Here is a 15,303-nt window from a genome sequence, read left to right on the forward strand (position 1 = left end):
CCGCCTCCCCTGCTTTGCGCCGCCGCTAGGGTTCGCCGACGCCGGCTGCCCCGCCGCCTGGGGGCGCGTGCATGGGCCCCACCACGCTGCTGCTGCCGCGCCGCCGCGCGGGCCACCGCCGGCCGCCGCCGCCGCACGCCGCGGCGTGCGCTGCCGGGCTGGGCGGACCGCCCTCCCACTGACCAGTGGGGCCCGCTGGTCAGTGGAGGGAATTTAGGGGGGATTTCTTTATTTTGTGTTTAATTTCAGCTGTAGATTATAAAATCCATATAAAATCAAAGAAAAATGTGAAAAATATGAAATATATTTTGTTGGATTTGTTGGAGTAAGACCTATGGAGGAAAAATATCCACAGTGGCAAAATGACCTTTTTACCCCTGCAAAAAGTTAGATTGTGTTTAGTCTTGCTTAATTAGTTTCTAAAGATCTGTTAATCTAAAAATTATGAAATTTTTGCAGTAGCTTGCTTTAAGTATGAGTGGTTCACTGTAAAATTTTCATGATCATAATGCATAGTTTAGTACATGTTTATAAAATGTACCTAGCTAGTATATTTGCATAGGGATAAATAATATCTTTATATATAAGATTCTTTAGAAATCATGAGAAGTAATTTAATAAATGTCTTTGCAAGTCATGTTTTGTTGATATTAAATGGTGCTCTAGTTTGATACTTAGGTAGATTAGTTGTTCCTAGCACTTAGGGTTTAAGTTAATTATCACCCTACCTGCGTCATTTTATGTAAATTGTTAATTTGTTTAATATTTATCTTCTAATTACAAAGTCAAGTTGGCATTTACTCATTGTCTCATATGCATACATATAGAATCCGCGACTGAAGAAGTCGTGTACGAGGTGGTCGCGGAGCCGCAGGAGCAGACGGAGCCAGCCCCGCAAGAGTTTCGTGACGACCCGAGGAAGTCGTGTACGAGGCATTTACTCAGTGCCATTTGTATACATATTTTTTTGATGTTGCAATTATTGATTTCTGATGTTGCAACTGTTATTATCAATGTTGCGACGGACCATCCAATGAGAAAACTCTGATTGGACATCCGGGCGCTAGCAGAGCCGATTAGGATATCTATGTATCTCTTCTTGGCCGGCAATCTAGGTAGCCAGGCAAAGGCGAGTTTATCCAGCGGTCCAGCCAGATCAAAGTAGCCAGTAGCGGATGTTCATGCAAACACATGTAGTAGGATTTTTTTCCTAAAAAAACAAAATCTCTCGACTTCCAGGTCCTGTGCGTTCGAGCCTCAGGTTAAACATGGACTCGAGTACATGATTCGTTGTCAACCAGGCCATCGGCACATGATATATTGTTTCTCTGTAGAACCGGGGACAGGGACACAGCCCTTCCCTTCGATCTGTCCAAGCCAAAAACTCACGCCCTTCGATCTGTCCAAGCCAAAAACTCACGCCGATGCATCTCCGGACTGCAAAAAGGAACAGATCGTTGGAAACCGTCAGCCTCGCAGGCATCATATATCCTCTAGTAAGTCTCTCAGCAACATTCAAACTTCATACAGATGCAATGATCAGATACACGGATGCTGAGCAACAAGCAAAATGGAATCTGAGGTCAAGTATGAAAATTGCGTAGCATCAATATCCAATTGCACTCCAAGGTCAAGTAACCTTTACTGTCTGCATTCAATATGAGTGGATGACAGTAGGAATTGAATCAGACACCAAATTATCAACTCTTCTGGAAGCCAGATAGATATATATATATATATATATATATATATATATATATATATATATATATATATATATATATATATATATATATATATTACAAGGGAATATGATGCCTCTATATTTATGCACATGGTTTCATACTGCAATGCACCAACAATTAAGAAAAATTCGATTCATACACCAAGCCAATTGAGTTTCTGTTCAAATTTAACAAGGACACACAAATTTCAGACAAGAAAAGAAGTGGGTGCAGATATGGTTTTAGCTACTAGCTGAGTTATATTAGTCTCAGAGCCACTACTTGGATCCTAAGGAAATATACCACTATGAATAGAAAGCAGTTCCATAAGATATATTTTAAAAAATATGCACAGAATAGAAAAAACGCATATCAGCAAACAAAATGAAAACAGAGGTATCAAAGGAGAGCAATGTTCTTACGGCGTTAAGGCGAGTTGTGGCGAGTCACCACCGCCTAGCCGCCTAGGCGGGCTAAGGCGACGCCTAGGCGGGCTAAAACGCCTAGGCGGGCCAAAATAGGGGAGCGCCTTGTCGCCTAGGCGACGCCTAGGCGACGCCATAAGAACATTGAGCATATATATGTTAATGATTATATTACTAATCAGTTGCGACGCAATAGCTTATTGTGGTTGCTAAAAGTATAAAATTTCATTATTCGAACTTTTTCTGCGATTTATGGAAGCCACAGAATTGGAGATTACTGTACCATATCTATCCACAGTACTTGTGATAGCAACATAAAGGGTCTTCTGGTTTCCAGTGACCCAATGGCCAGAGTATCTGACTCAGCTTCCTGTACGACATCAACAACGACAACAACATAGCCTTTTGTCCCAAGCGAGTTGGGGTAGACTAGAGATGAAACCCAAAAGCCTACCCCAACTGGCTTGGGACAAAAGGCTATGTTGTTGTTGTTGATGTTGATCTCGTACAGGAAGCAGAGTCAGATACTCTGGCCATTGGTTCACTGGAAACCAAAGACCCTTTATGTTGCTCCCTGTACGAGATCAGAAACCATTAATGCATATCCTACTAGTATACAAAGTTCTGATTACAAATAATGATGCCTACTGGTAAGTCTAGAAATGAAATCTTGTACGATTGTACCACGAACGCACAAATCAGTTATGGAAAAGGCTACTGGCATGTCCAGAAAGTGTAAAACCACAGAAAACAGAAGAATGCAAGTTGCATCCTTATCCATTTGCTATGCAAGGTTTTCTAAATAATAGAAGCATGTGAGCTCAGTATCACAAAGGGCTTACTTCAGCAAACTCTCTGGTTGTCTGTAACCTCCTTGTGCACTTTCTTGAATCAGAAGCTTGCTCAAAACTTTTGGGAAATTGAGCATCAGAGGGTCTTGCATGCTCCATACCTGTTCAAGACAACTCTTAGGTGCATAAATTGCAAACGGAACATCAATTGGGTCAGCATATCAAATGACTAACAATAGATACATGGCACAAGCGTGCCCTTTATGCAACTTGTATCAGATATTGACCTATTTCAGGGGCCAAAAACTACTTTTCTGTGGGAAAACAATGAAACAAATATTTTACCTCTGTTAGTAGCAGGTGAGATCGAAAGAATTTTAGCCGGTCCTGGTGATGTAGGCGGCACAACCTCCGAAGCTGGAGCACTTGGAACACCTGCAAGGTGATAATGTTACATAGTGTTACAGTTACAAACCAAAGATGATAGTTCTAAAGTAGAAGAAATACTGTGCATGATGTGACAAAAATAAAGGAAAGCAGAGGCTGAGAAGACAATGGTAATGCTCATAGAAGGTTCAAGTATGGACCACAAGATTTAAACAAAAACACCACATAAGAGCAGTGAAAAGTGAGTAAACATGGATAAAGTTAATCATGAGAATCACTAAAGCTTTCAAAGAAAAAAAAAAGCAATTGAGGAAGAATCAGAAAGAACACATCCATCTGGTATGCTATAACCAGTATCTCCTTGATTGGGCATTAAAGGGTTTGCATCATGTGAAGTATCAACTAAAAGCACATGAAGTCAATGATTACACATGGTGACATGAATCGAGTAACTGTCACTATTAAGATTCAATTCATCGTAAAAAATATATGAGCAAAGGAACAAATAAAAAAATGCAACACATTGCCTGAGTTTATTAAGCATGAGAAGTTGTAGGAAGCAATCAGGATCAGTAGCTCAGCCATGTTCTTCAACTTCTAAGAAATGTGAAAATAAGCCTACCGATAAAAAATAAAGTAAAATGATTTTATATTTTGTCAGGTTGAATGTAATACCAAATCTTGGCTTTCAGTGGTTCGTAAATTACTGGATCTTAACATAGAAGTCATATATCATTGTAGAAAACAAAATGCAAATGCTATATGCACAAAACCACAAAGCTGAATAGGTAATACTTAGTGAATTTCTTGTCATACTATCATTCAATCAGTCTGCAGCAAGCTTCTTGCGAAACATATAATAGTAGCACTGTTGTATTATGTTTAAAGGATATATGCTACTATGCTACTACTGCTGAATTTAACATCACATATGCACACACCTGAATGCTTCATCTCGTGGCTGACCAGAGGCCTGAACAAAGCAAGGAGCTTCAGTGCACGAGTACTAAGAGCAAGAACATCAGAAAAGAATCCCTGTGTGGGCTAAATACCTCTTCTGCATGAAGGAATGGGCAAGGACATGTGCTGGAAGACGGCCAGCTTTATTTTTTCGAGAACCATTGCATCGGCGCAGCCTGCAACAAATACACAGTTGGCACTTGAAGTGATATCAGAAAGGAAACTGAGATTGATGGAGGGAGAGCACCACATGGGAATCAAAATAGTGACCTTGAAGCTGCATCATGTATGAAAATGAAGATGTATACCTAGGACCAAGTGATAAGATGTAGGCAGGATTACAAGTGCAGCGCGGTAACTGTGCCTTGGCTTTGAGCTCAGGGCACTTGGCAGCCATGTTCAAAATGACTTCTATTGCCATGGGCTTGACGCGATGATAGAGCCTGGATGCCCTGCAAGTATGGAGATCGCACAATCAATCAATCAATCAATCAATATCTGATATGCAATTACACATTTCATTGCTCAAGAATCAACCTTGTTTTTTTTTCCCGAAATACTTGTTGCAGGTAACTAGAAGTAACAAAATGACGAATGCAGCTAGCCCCCACATAAAAAAATAGGGGGGAAAAGATATAGTAATTTGTAGTACGGCCACTAGTTACTAGCTAGGTGGAGAATAATAAGAAAGAGGGAGATGGTCCGTGTACCTGGCTTGGTCGGAGCGCATGGAGAGTAGGGTCCTGCGGAGGTGGTGGCCGTCGGGGTGGGATTGGAGGGAGGCGTAGAGGCGCTGGAAGAGGGCGTCAATGTCGTGGGTCCGGCCGGCGGTGAAGTCGGCCATGACGCGCAGGATGAGGATGCGGACGACGAGCATGTCGGCCTCGCGGCTGCAGTCGCGGACGGCGATGAAGCCGAGCACGTATGAGGATGCGTCGGCCCAGCGGAGGTCGCGCAGCAGGCGGCGGAAGTGGGCGAAGTCGAAGAAAGCGCCCGTCTGCCTCTCCAGCCTGCAAAATCGTTGGATGCGTCATCCATCAGAAACGAAACAATGAGGGTTGAGACAGAAAGCGTACGCGTGGGCGGTGTCGTAAAGGCGGTGACGGCGGAGGAAGGAGACGATGCGACGGAGGCGGAGGCCCGTGAGGGTGGGACGATCGCCGCTGAAGCACCTCGTCGACATCATCGTCGCGTCGGTTTTGGGGGAGGAAGACATGAGGAGTGTGAACTCGAAATCAGGGGAGGCGCAGAGGGGGAGGGAAGGGAAGAAAAGAGAAGAGAGGGGAGCCGACCTTTTTTTTTTTTTTGAGAAAATTCGATTCATGCCACTACAATTTCTTGAAATCGGATTTCATGTTGAAATCCATGCCATTTCAATGGCATGGATTTCAACATGAAATCCGATTTCAAGAAATTGTAGTGGCATGGATCCAACTAACCCTTTTTTTTTGGAGAAATGAGAGAGGAGCCGTCCTGGACTTCGGTTGGATTAGGATTGGGCCAGGCCTAGGGGGGCGTCTATATGTCAGTTTATGCGACTGCAGCTGATCGCGTCGCAGAAGCCTGGGGGCAGGGATTGAGGGATTGAGGACACTCGCTTCAAAAAGTGATTTGCTTCAAGTAGTTCGGAAACATTTCGGTGTTCCGAAAAATATTTGTGTACAAGAAAAGTTTCAAGTAAAATATTGTTAAGCAATTTGGAAAGGTTATGAATGTTTGAAACTTTTCAAATTGTTCCGAAACATTTCAGATTTGTACCGGAACATTAGAACATTTCGAAAAATTCTGATTAATGTTTTTAATCACTTTGAAATGTTTGAAACATTTTGGATATGTTTTGTAAAACATTTCAGATATTATACTGGAACATTAGAATATTTTGAAAAGTTTAGAACACTTCGTAATGTTCTGAATGATTAAAAACAGTCCAAGAATGTTCGGAAACATTTTAGAGTGTTCCAAAACATTTAGATTAGTTTGGGAACATCTCGGCGTTTGCATGAAAAGTACCCAATAAATAGTGTTAAACACTTCATAATGTTTTGCATGATTAAAAATATTTCAGATTTGTTTGAAAATATTTCAAATTGTTTCAAAACATTTCAGATATGATTGGAAAAACATTTCAGAATTATACTGGAACATTAGAACATTCGAAAAAATTCTGAAATATTTAGGACATTGTTTAATTGGGAACATTTCATAATGTTCCGGAATTTGTTTGGGAATATCTCAGATTGTGCTGAAAATAGTTTACACGAAAAGTTTCCAATAAATCATGTTCTAACACTTTGGAAAGTTCTGAATGTTTGAAATATTTCAGATTTGTTCCGAACAAAAGCCTTTCAAATTGTTTTGAGAAATTTTTGGCACAAAAGTTTTGAGCTTTTAAAATAGTTCTACGCTTATTTTAGAATATTTGAACCATCTAAAGTTGTTCCAAAGTCCAGACTAACTAAAATGTGATTGATGCCGGCAGAAAAATAGAAAGAGGAAGATGAGAGGCGTCATGCTTTAGTATGGGCCATAAATGTGTAATAGGTCTCCGACAAACCAAACAAAAGTGGACGCACAGCCACAGCCAGCCCACGCAATGAATAGAAATATGTGCGTTTTTCTATTTTTTCTATTTTTTAAAAAACATTTTTTACAGAAATATATTTTTGGTTTCACAATTTACAATTCTATACCCCTGCCGGGCAGTAGGGACCTATATGTAATTAAAATTTGAGATCTATTGCATGGAGACCCCTACCGCCCGGTGGAGGGGCGGCAGGCAAGCCGACCGCCCGGCAGGGGGGCGGCAGGCTCCCCCAATATAAAAGCTAAGATCCCCCCACACCTGCATTTGCAGCAAACAACATCTATAGAGAGAAAAAATAGAGACGTGGTGTGAGGGAGGGAGTTGCAACAGCGAAGTCCTGCCGGATTCCGCACTTGTGATCTGTAGGTAAGTTACGTATGAATCTATTAATATTGTAAAACAATTTAATTTAATTAATGCTATAGTATTAAAATTTTATTTCAGTATTAAAATTTTAGTTTATTACAGACTTGTTTCTAAATTAATTATAAATTAAAATAGAATTAAGTTTTGGATAGTGAAATATAGTATTAAACTTGTTTCTAAATGTTGCAGAATAAGACAATGGCTGCCTCCAATTTTGGAGGATTTTCATGTACCGAAGAAAAATCTAGTATAATATTTGAGATTATGACACATCTTGTAATCAGTAAGAAGTTGGATGTATTAGCGGATGGTACGATAGAGATGGTGTTGTCAAAATTAGTTGAGTTTAAAGATTTCACATTATTTCGATATATTACAACGCAAGATGTAAATGAACACCTGCTAGAACGTCGGAAGATATACATGGGGGTATGTGAACTAGCGAATCATCCTAATGTTATTGGATTCTTACAAAATACTTGTAAGATATAGATGCGGTCAGAGGTGTATGAGATGCACATTAAGGTAACTCTTATTCAGTTCTAATCTCGTCCGTCATTTGTAATTCATATTTACAAAATAGTAAAATTATTGTGTAATTATATGCTAGAATTACCCCGAAGACAGAGTTGATTAACAAATTGATATCAAATTTCCATAAATTGGTATGTATCTTCGGTGGACTTATGCTGCAAACTAGACGAAGGAGGTGGAGAAGATCTTCGGGTGATAGTTCTTGGCCTCCGCAAGAACAGATGACCGGAGGTTCGTCAAGTCATGCTGCACCACCTCAAGCACCAACTTGTGTTAACTGGGATGACGATATGGATGACTTCATGCCCCCAAACCATGGCCTCCAACACATGATATTCCTCCCCCTGTACACGAACCTAGAACCAGAAAAGAGAGAAAGGGAAAGGCAAGAGGTTCGTCAAGTAACGTTGCACCACCTCAAGCACCAACTTGTGTTAACTGGGATGACGATATGGATGACTTCATGCCCCTAAAACCATGGCCTCCACAATTCTAGGTATCCGCTCGCCTTCATCTACTAAACTTTGTGGTTTTGGTTCTGGTTCTGGAGCTTGTACGTTCTCTTCTTCTTTATCCTCTTCCAACTCTTCATTCCAGTCATATGTTGTGTGTGTTGATCCTTCACCTAAATCACCGACCTTCTGGTGAATCTGAATTACCATTGCAAGAGGCCACCCTCTTTGAAGAGCTGCGTGCATGTAATATTTCCATTCTTCCGTACTACTTATAAGCGTCAACTCCCAGAAATTCCAATTTGTTTCCCAGGAAGTCACGGTATGAATCGTAAGCAAATGGGTCTTTGGATTCACATTGAACTTCCCGTGAAGCCATTTGCGTATGGAACCAAAACTCCTCTCTAGGGGTTTATCTAGACTGCACTGTCTTCGTTCCAATGCTGATAGATTTACTCCATAGGAATCACGAGTAATTCTATAGAAATCACCGTAATGAACTTGAAACGCCACCTTGCTCGACATATCTGGCCATTCAAAGACTTAATTTTAATTAAACCAGTTTCTAAAACCACGGTACAGCTTCAATTACAAACACTAATCTGAACCCTAAGCGGTTACAATTATAAAAAACACTAATCACATAATTAAAAATACAAAAAATTTATAATGACAAAGTTGAGAAATATTGGTTACCTGCGGTTCGGATCTAAAATCCGGCAGGGCTTCACTGTTGCAACTCCCTCCCTCACCCGACATCTCTCCTTTTTCCCTCTATAGATGCTGTTTGCTACAAATGCAGGTGTGGGGGGACCTCAGCTTTTATATTGGAGGGGGAGCCTGCCGCCCCCCTGCCGGACGGTCGGCCTGCCTGCCGCCCCTCCACCGGGCGGTAGGGGTCTCTATGCGATAAAACTTAAATTTTAATTACATATAGGTCCCTACCGCCCGGCAGGGGGCACCGCCCCGTCCCCCTGCCGGGCGGTAGGGGTATAAAACTGTAAATTGTGAAACCAAAAATATATTTATGTAAAAAATATAAAAATAGAAAAAATGCTCAATATGTGTAGGGCACCCGACCCAAGACAAGTGAGCTGCGGCGGAACAGCTTCTGCGACGCATCAGCGCCTACTCGCGCGCGATAAATAGAAATCGCTAGGGCTAGCCGGGCTCAGAACTCTTTGGTGTTTGGTTGCTTGCATACGTATGATTGTCAAAAAAAAAATTATATATACGGACAAGACTTGAGACCGCCAGATCATTTCCGTGAGGATCCTGCAGATCCTCTTCTGATTCTTCCCTTATCGCGGTACCGCCCATGGATAATGGGCCTGTTTGGCAGGGCTTCGACTCCTTTAAAAACAGCTCCGGCTCTAGCTCCTCTGGTAGAACGGTTTTTTTTGGTAGAGCTGAAGCCGTTTTTAGAAAATATTTGGCAAAACGGCTTCACTAGTTATTAATATATAGAAAAAAAATACCAAACGACCATACTACCCTTATCTTTCTCTCCTTATTTTTTCTTCTATTTTCACTACCCTTCCTAATTCTCTCTCCTTATCCATTCTTCTTCCTTCTCCCTCCCAGCTCCGGCGCGCGGGCAGAGGCTCCCGCCGCGCCCTGCCTCAGGACGGGCTCCCAGCGCCGCCCGGCCCCCCGCCGCACCCTGCCTCGGGACGAGCTCCTGACGCCGCCCGGACCCCCACTGCGGCACGGCCTCCCGGCGCCGCCTGGACCTCGCCGCGCCCTGCCGCGGGCCGAGGCTCCCGACCCCGCCGCCGTGCCCTGCCACGGGACGAGCTCCCGACGCCGCCCGGCCCCCCGCCGCACCCCGCCTCGGGACGGGTTCCCGGCGCCGCTCGGACCCCCGCCGCAGCACGCTCCCGGTGCCGCCCAGACCTCGCCGCGCGCAGCGCACGACGGAGGGCAAAGACAGCACGGGAGATGGAGCCTCCGCCGGAGCCGCCTGGAGCTGCGCTTTTGTGGCTCCGCGCCCTCCCTCCCACTCCAGTCACCGGGTTTTGCGGGGCTTCATCACTGGAGCCGGAGTCGAAACCAGGCTGGAACACCATTTGGTAGAGCTCCTTGAGAAGCCGGTTTTGGATCCGCTCAAGAAGCGCTCCCAAACAGCCCTGAGTAGCGAGGCTCCGTAGTTGCTGATGCGGAATCAAAGAATGTAGGCATTGAATTTGTATCCCAGGGGTCGCGCCTCGCAGGAATCCCGTACAGAGTTATGATTCTGACCTTTGCAGGTGGATGATCCACAGTGCCACAGTGGTTCCGACAGACAGAGAGTGAACCAACACTTCTACTGGATCGAAGCTAGCGGATTCCTAGCAAACTATTTAGGCCGTGTTTAGTTACAACGCAAAAAAAAATTCGATGGAATCTTACTAATTTAAAGTGCTAAATAAACTCTATTTATAAAACTTTTTGCATGGATGGACTGTAAATCGCGAGACGAATCTAATGAGTCTACTTAATCCAGCAGCAGCGCGTGCGGCAGCAACAGCAACGGCGCGCGCGGCAGCATCGCCGAGTAGCAGCGTGTCGCGACGGTAGGGCGCAGCGGCGGGCGGGGCGGCGGCAGCTGCGCTGAGGAAGGAGGAGGAAGAAGGTTAGAGTTGAAGAAATCTAACGAACGAAATAGTTTGCACGAATTTTAAACACTGGAAAATGGAGAGAAAAATCTCGCCGAAGATGGATAGAATTTCCGGATAGGATTTCCGCTGCCGAACAGGCTGGGTAAAGAGGCCTGATTGACCTTAGGGCCCACGGCCTGCCTGCAATTACTGGCCCGTTCAGAACTTCAGATCCAGTTGCTCCGCCCTCTAACAAAAAATCCCACCTGCTCCGTCCACGAATGAGCATCGGATCGGATCGGACTAGTGTAGGAGTTGGAGTTGGAGACGGCCGCCCGCTCGCCTCTTCCCCCTCCTCCGGCAAGGTCTTCTTCGACCCAACCAAACCCTAATCACCACGAACACGAACGCGAACAAGGAGAGAGCAAGCATCGTCGCCGGCAATCGGGAGGGATGAATTCTCAGTCTTCCCCCGTGGTTCTGCTTCACCTCCGCAGGTTGGATCGCTTCTTCAAGCGCCAGGGCCTCCATAGCATCGCCCATACGTACGAACGCCTGCCTGCCCGCCCCCTCCCCTCCCTCGTGCTTTGATTTCTTCCAGCAAGTTTATTTTTGTCAGCTTGCTGCGATTATTGCGTCACCAGAGCCGTCGGGGTGGGCCGATCCGTAGATTCGAACGGGGGAATTGATTCCTAAATGTTTCTAGATGGATTTTTCAGGCTCGAGAGGGAGTCCATGGTGTACTTCGACGCCGCGCATCTGCAGAAGCTGGTGAAGGATGGGCAGTGGGAAGCCGCCGGAACTTACCTGAAAGGATTCTCGCCCCTCTGGGAGGGGGAGGGCACAACCCAGCACTACACCTCCTTCTTGCACAACGTGCAGCACCGCGCTATGCTTGCTTTCCTCGCCTGCCGCGGTGAGGAAGGTGGCCGCGCCGCCAGCTCGCTTTTCTGGTCCAATGATGATGCCTTCCGCAAAAAGTTCCCCAAGATTGCGGAGCGCACCGATCTGTATCGCTCCATGGCCTCTGCACAAGCCAGGTACCAGTACCTAGCTACCCTAATCTACCAAGCGCTAGCTCAAATTCAAGCGATTTTCCAGGTTGAGTTCTTATGAATTGTGATGGCTCTGATTTGTGCCTGCAGGGCATCCGTGAACTGGGAGGACATAAAGCTCAGAACCTTGGAGGAACTGCAGGAGTTGCTTCATCTTCATCCTGATGTCAAATGCAGCTTACGAATGCGAGAGCTGCAGTGCACACCCACAGCATCAGAAATAACCCCCCTTGGGTACCTCTCTCAGTCTCAACTTCTTTTCCCTTGCCCTGTTCAGCAGGAGGTGTCTCTCTTAGCCCTGTCCAGTCATGCCCTTACACGAATGTCTTCACATTGCCAGTTCGCGGGTGTCTTGGAGGCATCAAAGGAAGAGAGTGGAGCGCAAACCAGCATCTGAACTTGCACGTTTCCTTCTACAGAAGAAGAAGAGGTAGCACATACCAATTAGATCAGCCAACGTATTATCAGAATTTTGAATAGTTGCATTTTTTCGCCATCAGTATGCCTCTGTGTAAATGTACCTTCCGTCATATGCAGGCTTCCCTCCAGTCAGCAGACAAATCAGCCTGGTGACTCAGGTCAGCATTCAGTCCCTTCATATGCTTTTAGTAGATACTTGTGTGATAAATTGGGTACCTTTTAAAAAAGGGTACATACTGGTTACCATACTAGATGTTTTATTTCCGAATCTTCCACAGTTTTCTTCTCGTGAAAGCTTTAGTTTAGACTCTCATGATCAATTATAGCGTTGTTTACTCACTTTTCACGGCTATTATATGGTGTTTTTTTTTAATCTTGTGGTCTACATTTAAATTGGAACCTTTTAGGGCCATACTTCATCTCCTTATGCTTTCTTTCTTTTATCTCATTATTCATAGATTCTTGATTTCGATGCATATAATCTAAGCCCCTGCTATCCTTGTCTTGTCATATGAGTACACAATATTTCATCTACTTTAGAAGTATCATCCTTGGTTTGCAACTGTAACACTATGCTCTACAGGTGTTCCAAGTGCTCCAATGTTGGAGACCATGCTGCCTACATCGGAAAGACCAACTAAAATTATTTCAATAGCTCCAAATATTAACGCAGGTATAATATTTGAACATTCATTGTTTTGCAACAACGAGAATTCATGTGCTCTTTTCTTTAGCACCTGAAAATGAAATAGCCCAAATGTCTGAAACAAGTTACCATAAAGGACATGCTTGTTTCTATGCTGGGCCAGTGATCATGAACCTTACTCATCTCATGTAATTTATATGTTTGTCTTTGTCAGGTATGAAGCATTCAAGACCTTATGATGCTCATTTTCCCGAAAGTTTTGAGCAAGCTTTTGATTCACGAAAGGGTGCAAAGAGGCTACGGACAACTGGAGAGTTTGCTGAAGTAAGCCGTATCTGATAGCTGCATCTGTAATTTTGAAAACCTCGAATGGATAGGGATACAAGATGCATTCATCTTGTATCTGTAGTTCTATGGTTTCTAGACTTAATATTTTTATTGGTGGGAAACCTGCTCTTTTCTTATTCAATCAGTGTGTTCATCATTATACATGAGTTCTAATTTGGACTTGCCAGCAGGCACCATCATTTGTAATTGAAACTTTCGATAATAATAGGATACTGATATATGATTTCTGGTCTTGTACAGGAAGCAAAGGAGGATGTTTTGGTCCACTGTTCACTCGAAATGAGAAAACCTTTTTTGTTACCATCAGAGGTACTATATATGGACTTTGTAGAGTACGCTTCTATTCTCTTTGGCTTCCATAAATCAGAAAAGAAGCTGTCCCATTAAAAATAATCCTTTCTCAGCAGCCTAACAGGGTTATTAAGTGGTATTCTACCTAGAATGACCTGTTTCTTCTATACATCAGAGAAAAAAGTAGATATAATGTAGATATAGAGTATGTGGGTCGACTAGTAGCTAAAACCGTATATTGACCTGCTTGTTTTTTTCTCGTCTAAACTCATATGATCTTTGTTGAACTGTAACAGAAATTCAATTCGTTTAGTGTTTGAATCAAAAGTTAATTCCCTGCAGTATGAACCATGTGCATTAATAGAGTGATATTCATGGTAATGCGCAACCATAAGCTGCACCAGATTGCCTTCCAGAGTTGGATGATTTGGTGTCTGTTTCGGTTCCTATTATCCACTCATCTCTATTTAGGATCACTTGACAATACTTCTGTCTTGTTTATAGCTGTTTGGGGGCAGCTATGCAGTGAAAAGTAACTTTTATGTTTCCGTGATTGGGGCGTAATCAAAGTTCTTATTTCTTGACTTTACTTCCACAAGCGATTTGCAAGAGTTTAGGGTACGTTTATCTATCATGGCAAAGAAGCCCTTGTCATCTGCAAGTTGGGACTAGTTGTCTGATCCTTACCAACTGTTTTTTTTTTTGAAGAGGACCAACCCAGCTTTTATAGAAAAATCATATAAGGTTCGAAGCTGCTACAACATGTGCATTTAGGTCCAACTGAGGAATTAGAGACAACGTTTACGTCTTCCTGTCATTATTTTGGTGTTGAGTATGATGTTACAGAAAGATTCAGTTGCTGATAGAGGGCTGTCTTTTTTTTTTAATCAATCATTTTCTATTTTGTTGATTGCAAGTACTTTGTTGATTTGACCTCATTTTCAAACTAAAGAGATGTAGGGACTTAACGCCTGCAGAAGTGACTCACAGCCTTAAATCTTCTGTTCCCTTTTCAGACCAGGGATGCATCAGCATGAGTTGTATTGGAGTATTGCCCTGATTGAAGGCAGGGTGGCTGTCAGCGTTGGTTCAGAGCTATATGCGCCGCAATGGCCTGATTTGACCCCAAAGCTCCAAAAGCAGTGTTTCATGTTTGTGCACGCATGCGAGACCTGAATTGGATTAACCCCCCCCCCCCCCCCTCCTCCTCCTCCTCCTCGAGGGTCACATTAAAAGTTTTTGCAAGCTGTGTAAAACTAGCCTCGGTCGCATCATTAGTCAGTACTGAAGACGTGAGATTAGTTAGTGCAAAACTTTTCTATGGATGGAAACGGGAAGGCAATATAAAAATGGTTATTTGAGATATTCGAATCTGTATCCGTGTGAATATGATCTGCTTCCATCTTAAGAGGCGTTTTTCTGTTTTCTTCCCATCTTCATCTCTCCTGGACCCATCAGGGGAGAAGAGGTAGTCTACTTGCTATCCAGACAACTTGACGCTCGCTAGTTTGATCTGCTTCGCCGGCCTCAAGGAAGGATTTAGAAAGGGTGGAGAAGGGAGTCCAATGGCAAGGAACCATCTATGTTAATCTTGATCCAGTCATCTGGTGGGCAGACCCAAATTGTTGGCCTCGGGCTCTGTTTTGGGTGCGTGACCATCTCCCTCCCATTGTCGGACACACCCTGTAGAGATTTGACTAAGGCTAGCAGGAAATGTTCTGAATCTGTAATACTCGTTGGT

General features: G+C 43.6%; 2 protein-coding genes across 6 annotated transcripts; one reads left to right on the forward strand and one right to left on the reverse strand.

Annotated features, from left to right (window-relative positions):
- Positions 1–1,077: 1,077 nt before the first annotated feature.
- Positions 1,078–5,587, reverse strand: LOC120698745. Its single transcript, XM_039982462.1, has 8 exons — positions 5,364–5,587; positions 4,998–5,297; positions 4,596–4,739; positions 4,380–4,463; positions 4,269–4,300; positions 3,286–3,375; positions 2,992–3,101; positions 1,078–1,437 (listed from the first exon to the last, which is right to left on the reverse strand). The coding sequence occupies exons 1-8, from the start codon at positions 5,501–5,503 to the stop codon at positions 1,417–1,419; spliced, it is 921 nt and encodes a 306-aa protein (XP_039838396.1). The 5' UTR covers positions 5,504–5,587; the 3' UTR covers positions 1,078–1,416.
- A 5,481-nt stretch (positions 5,588–11,068) lies between these two features.
- On the forward strand, positions 11,069–14,970 carry LOC120698747. Of its 5 annotated transcripts, none has more exons than XM_039982467.1 (9): positions 11,069–11,347; positions 11,522–11,842; positions 11,948–12,091; positions 12,198–12,287; positions 12,395–12,435; positions 12,861–12,950; positions 13,138–13,247; positions 13,512–13,580; positions 14,579–14,970. In XM_039982467.1, the coding sequence occupies exons 1-9, from the start codon at positions 11,256–11,258 to the stop codon at positions 14,597–14,599; spliced, it is 978 nt and encodes a 325-aa protein (XP_039838401.1). In that variant the 5' UTR covers positions 11,069–11,255; the 3' UTR covers positions 14,600–14,970. The 5 variants fall into 5 exon arrangements, with proteins under 5 accessions (XP_039838401.1, XP_039838402.1, XP_039838403.1 ...); XM_039982468.1 differs by having other exon boundaries at positions 12,198–12,282; positions 12,393–12,435; XM_039982469.1 differs by lacking the exon at positions 13,138–13,247.
- Positions 14,971–15,303: the final 333 nt, after the last annotated feature.

This window comes from Panicum virgatum, chromosome 3K (genome assembly GCF_016808335.1).
Source record: "Panicum virgatum strain AP13 chromosome 3K, P.virgatum_v5, whole genome shotgun sequence".
NCBI lineage: Eukaryota > Viridiplantae > Streptophyta > Magnoliopsida > Poales > Poaceae > Panicum > Panicum virgatum.

Bases quoted from the DNA above. Each gene is read 5' to 3' on its own strand.
- LOC120698745 (XM_039982462.1), bottom strand. From the start codon at position 5,503: ATGTCTTCCTCCCCCAAAACCGACGCGACGATGATGTCGACGAGGTGC. The intron at 4,301-4,379 runs GTATTTAGCCCA...TGCTTTGTTCAG, and splicing joins CATTCCTTCATGCAGAAGAG to GCCTCTGGTCAGCCACGAGA. The intron at 3,102-3,285 runs GTAAAATATTTG...TGTCTTGAACAG, and splicing joins CTCACCTGCTACTAACAGAG to GTATGGAGCATGCAAGACCC.
- LOC120698747 (XM_039982467.1), top strand. From the start codon at position 11,256: ATGAATTCTCAGTCTTCCCCCGTGGTTCTGCTTCACCTCCGCAGGTTG. The intron at 12,436-12,860 runs GTCAGCATTCAG...TATGCTCTACAG, and splicing joins AAATCAGCCTGGTGACTCAG to GTGTTCCAAGTGCTCCAATG. The intron at 12,951-13,137 runs GTATAATATTTG...TGTCTTTGTCAG, and splicing joins AGCTCCAAATATTAACGCAG to GTATGAAGCATTCAAGACCT.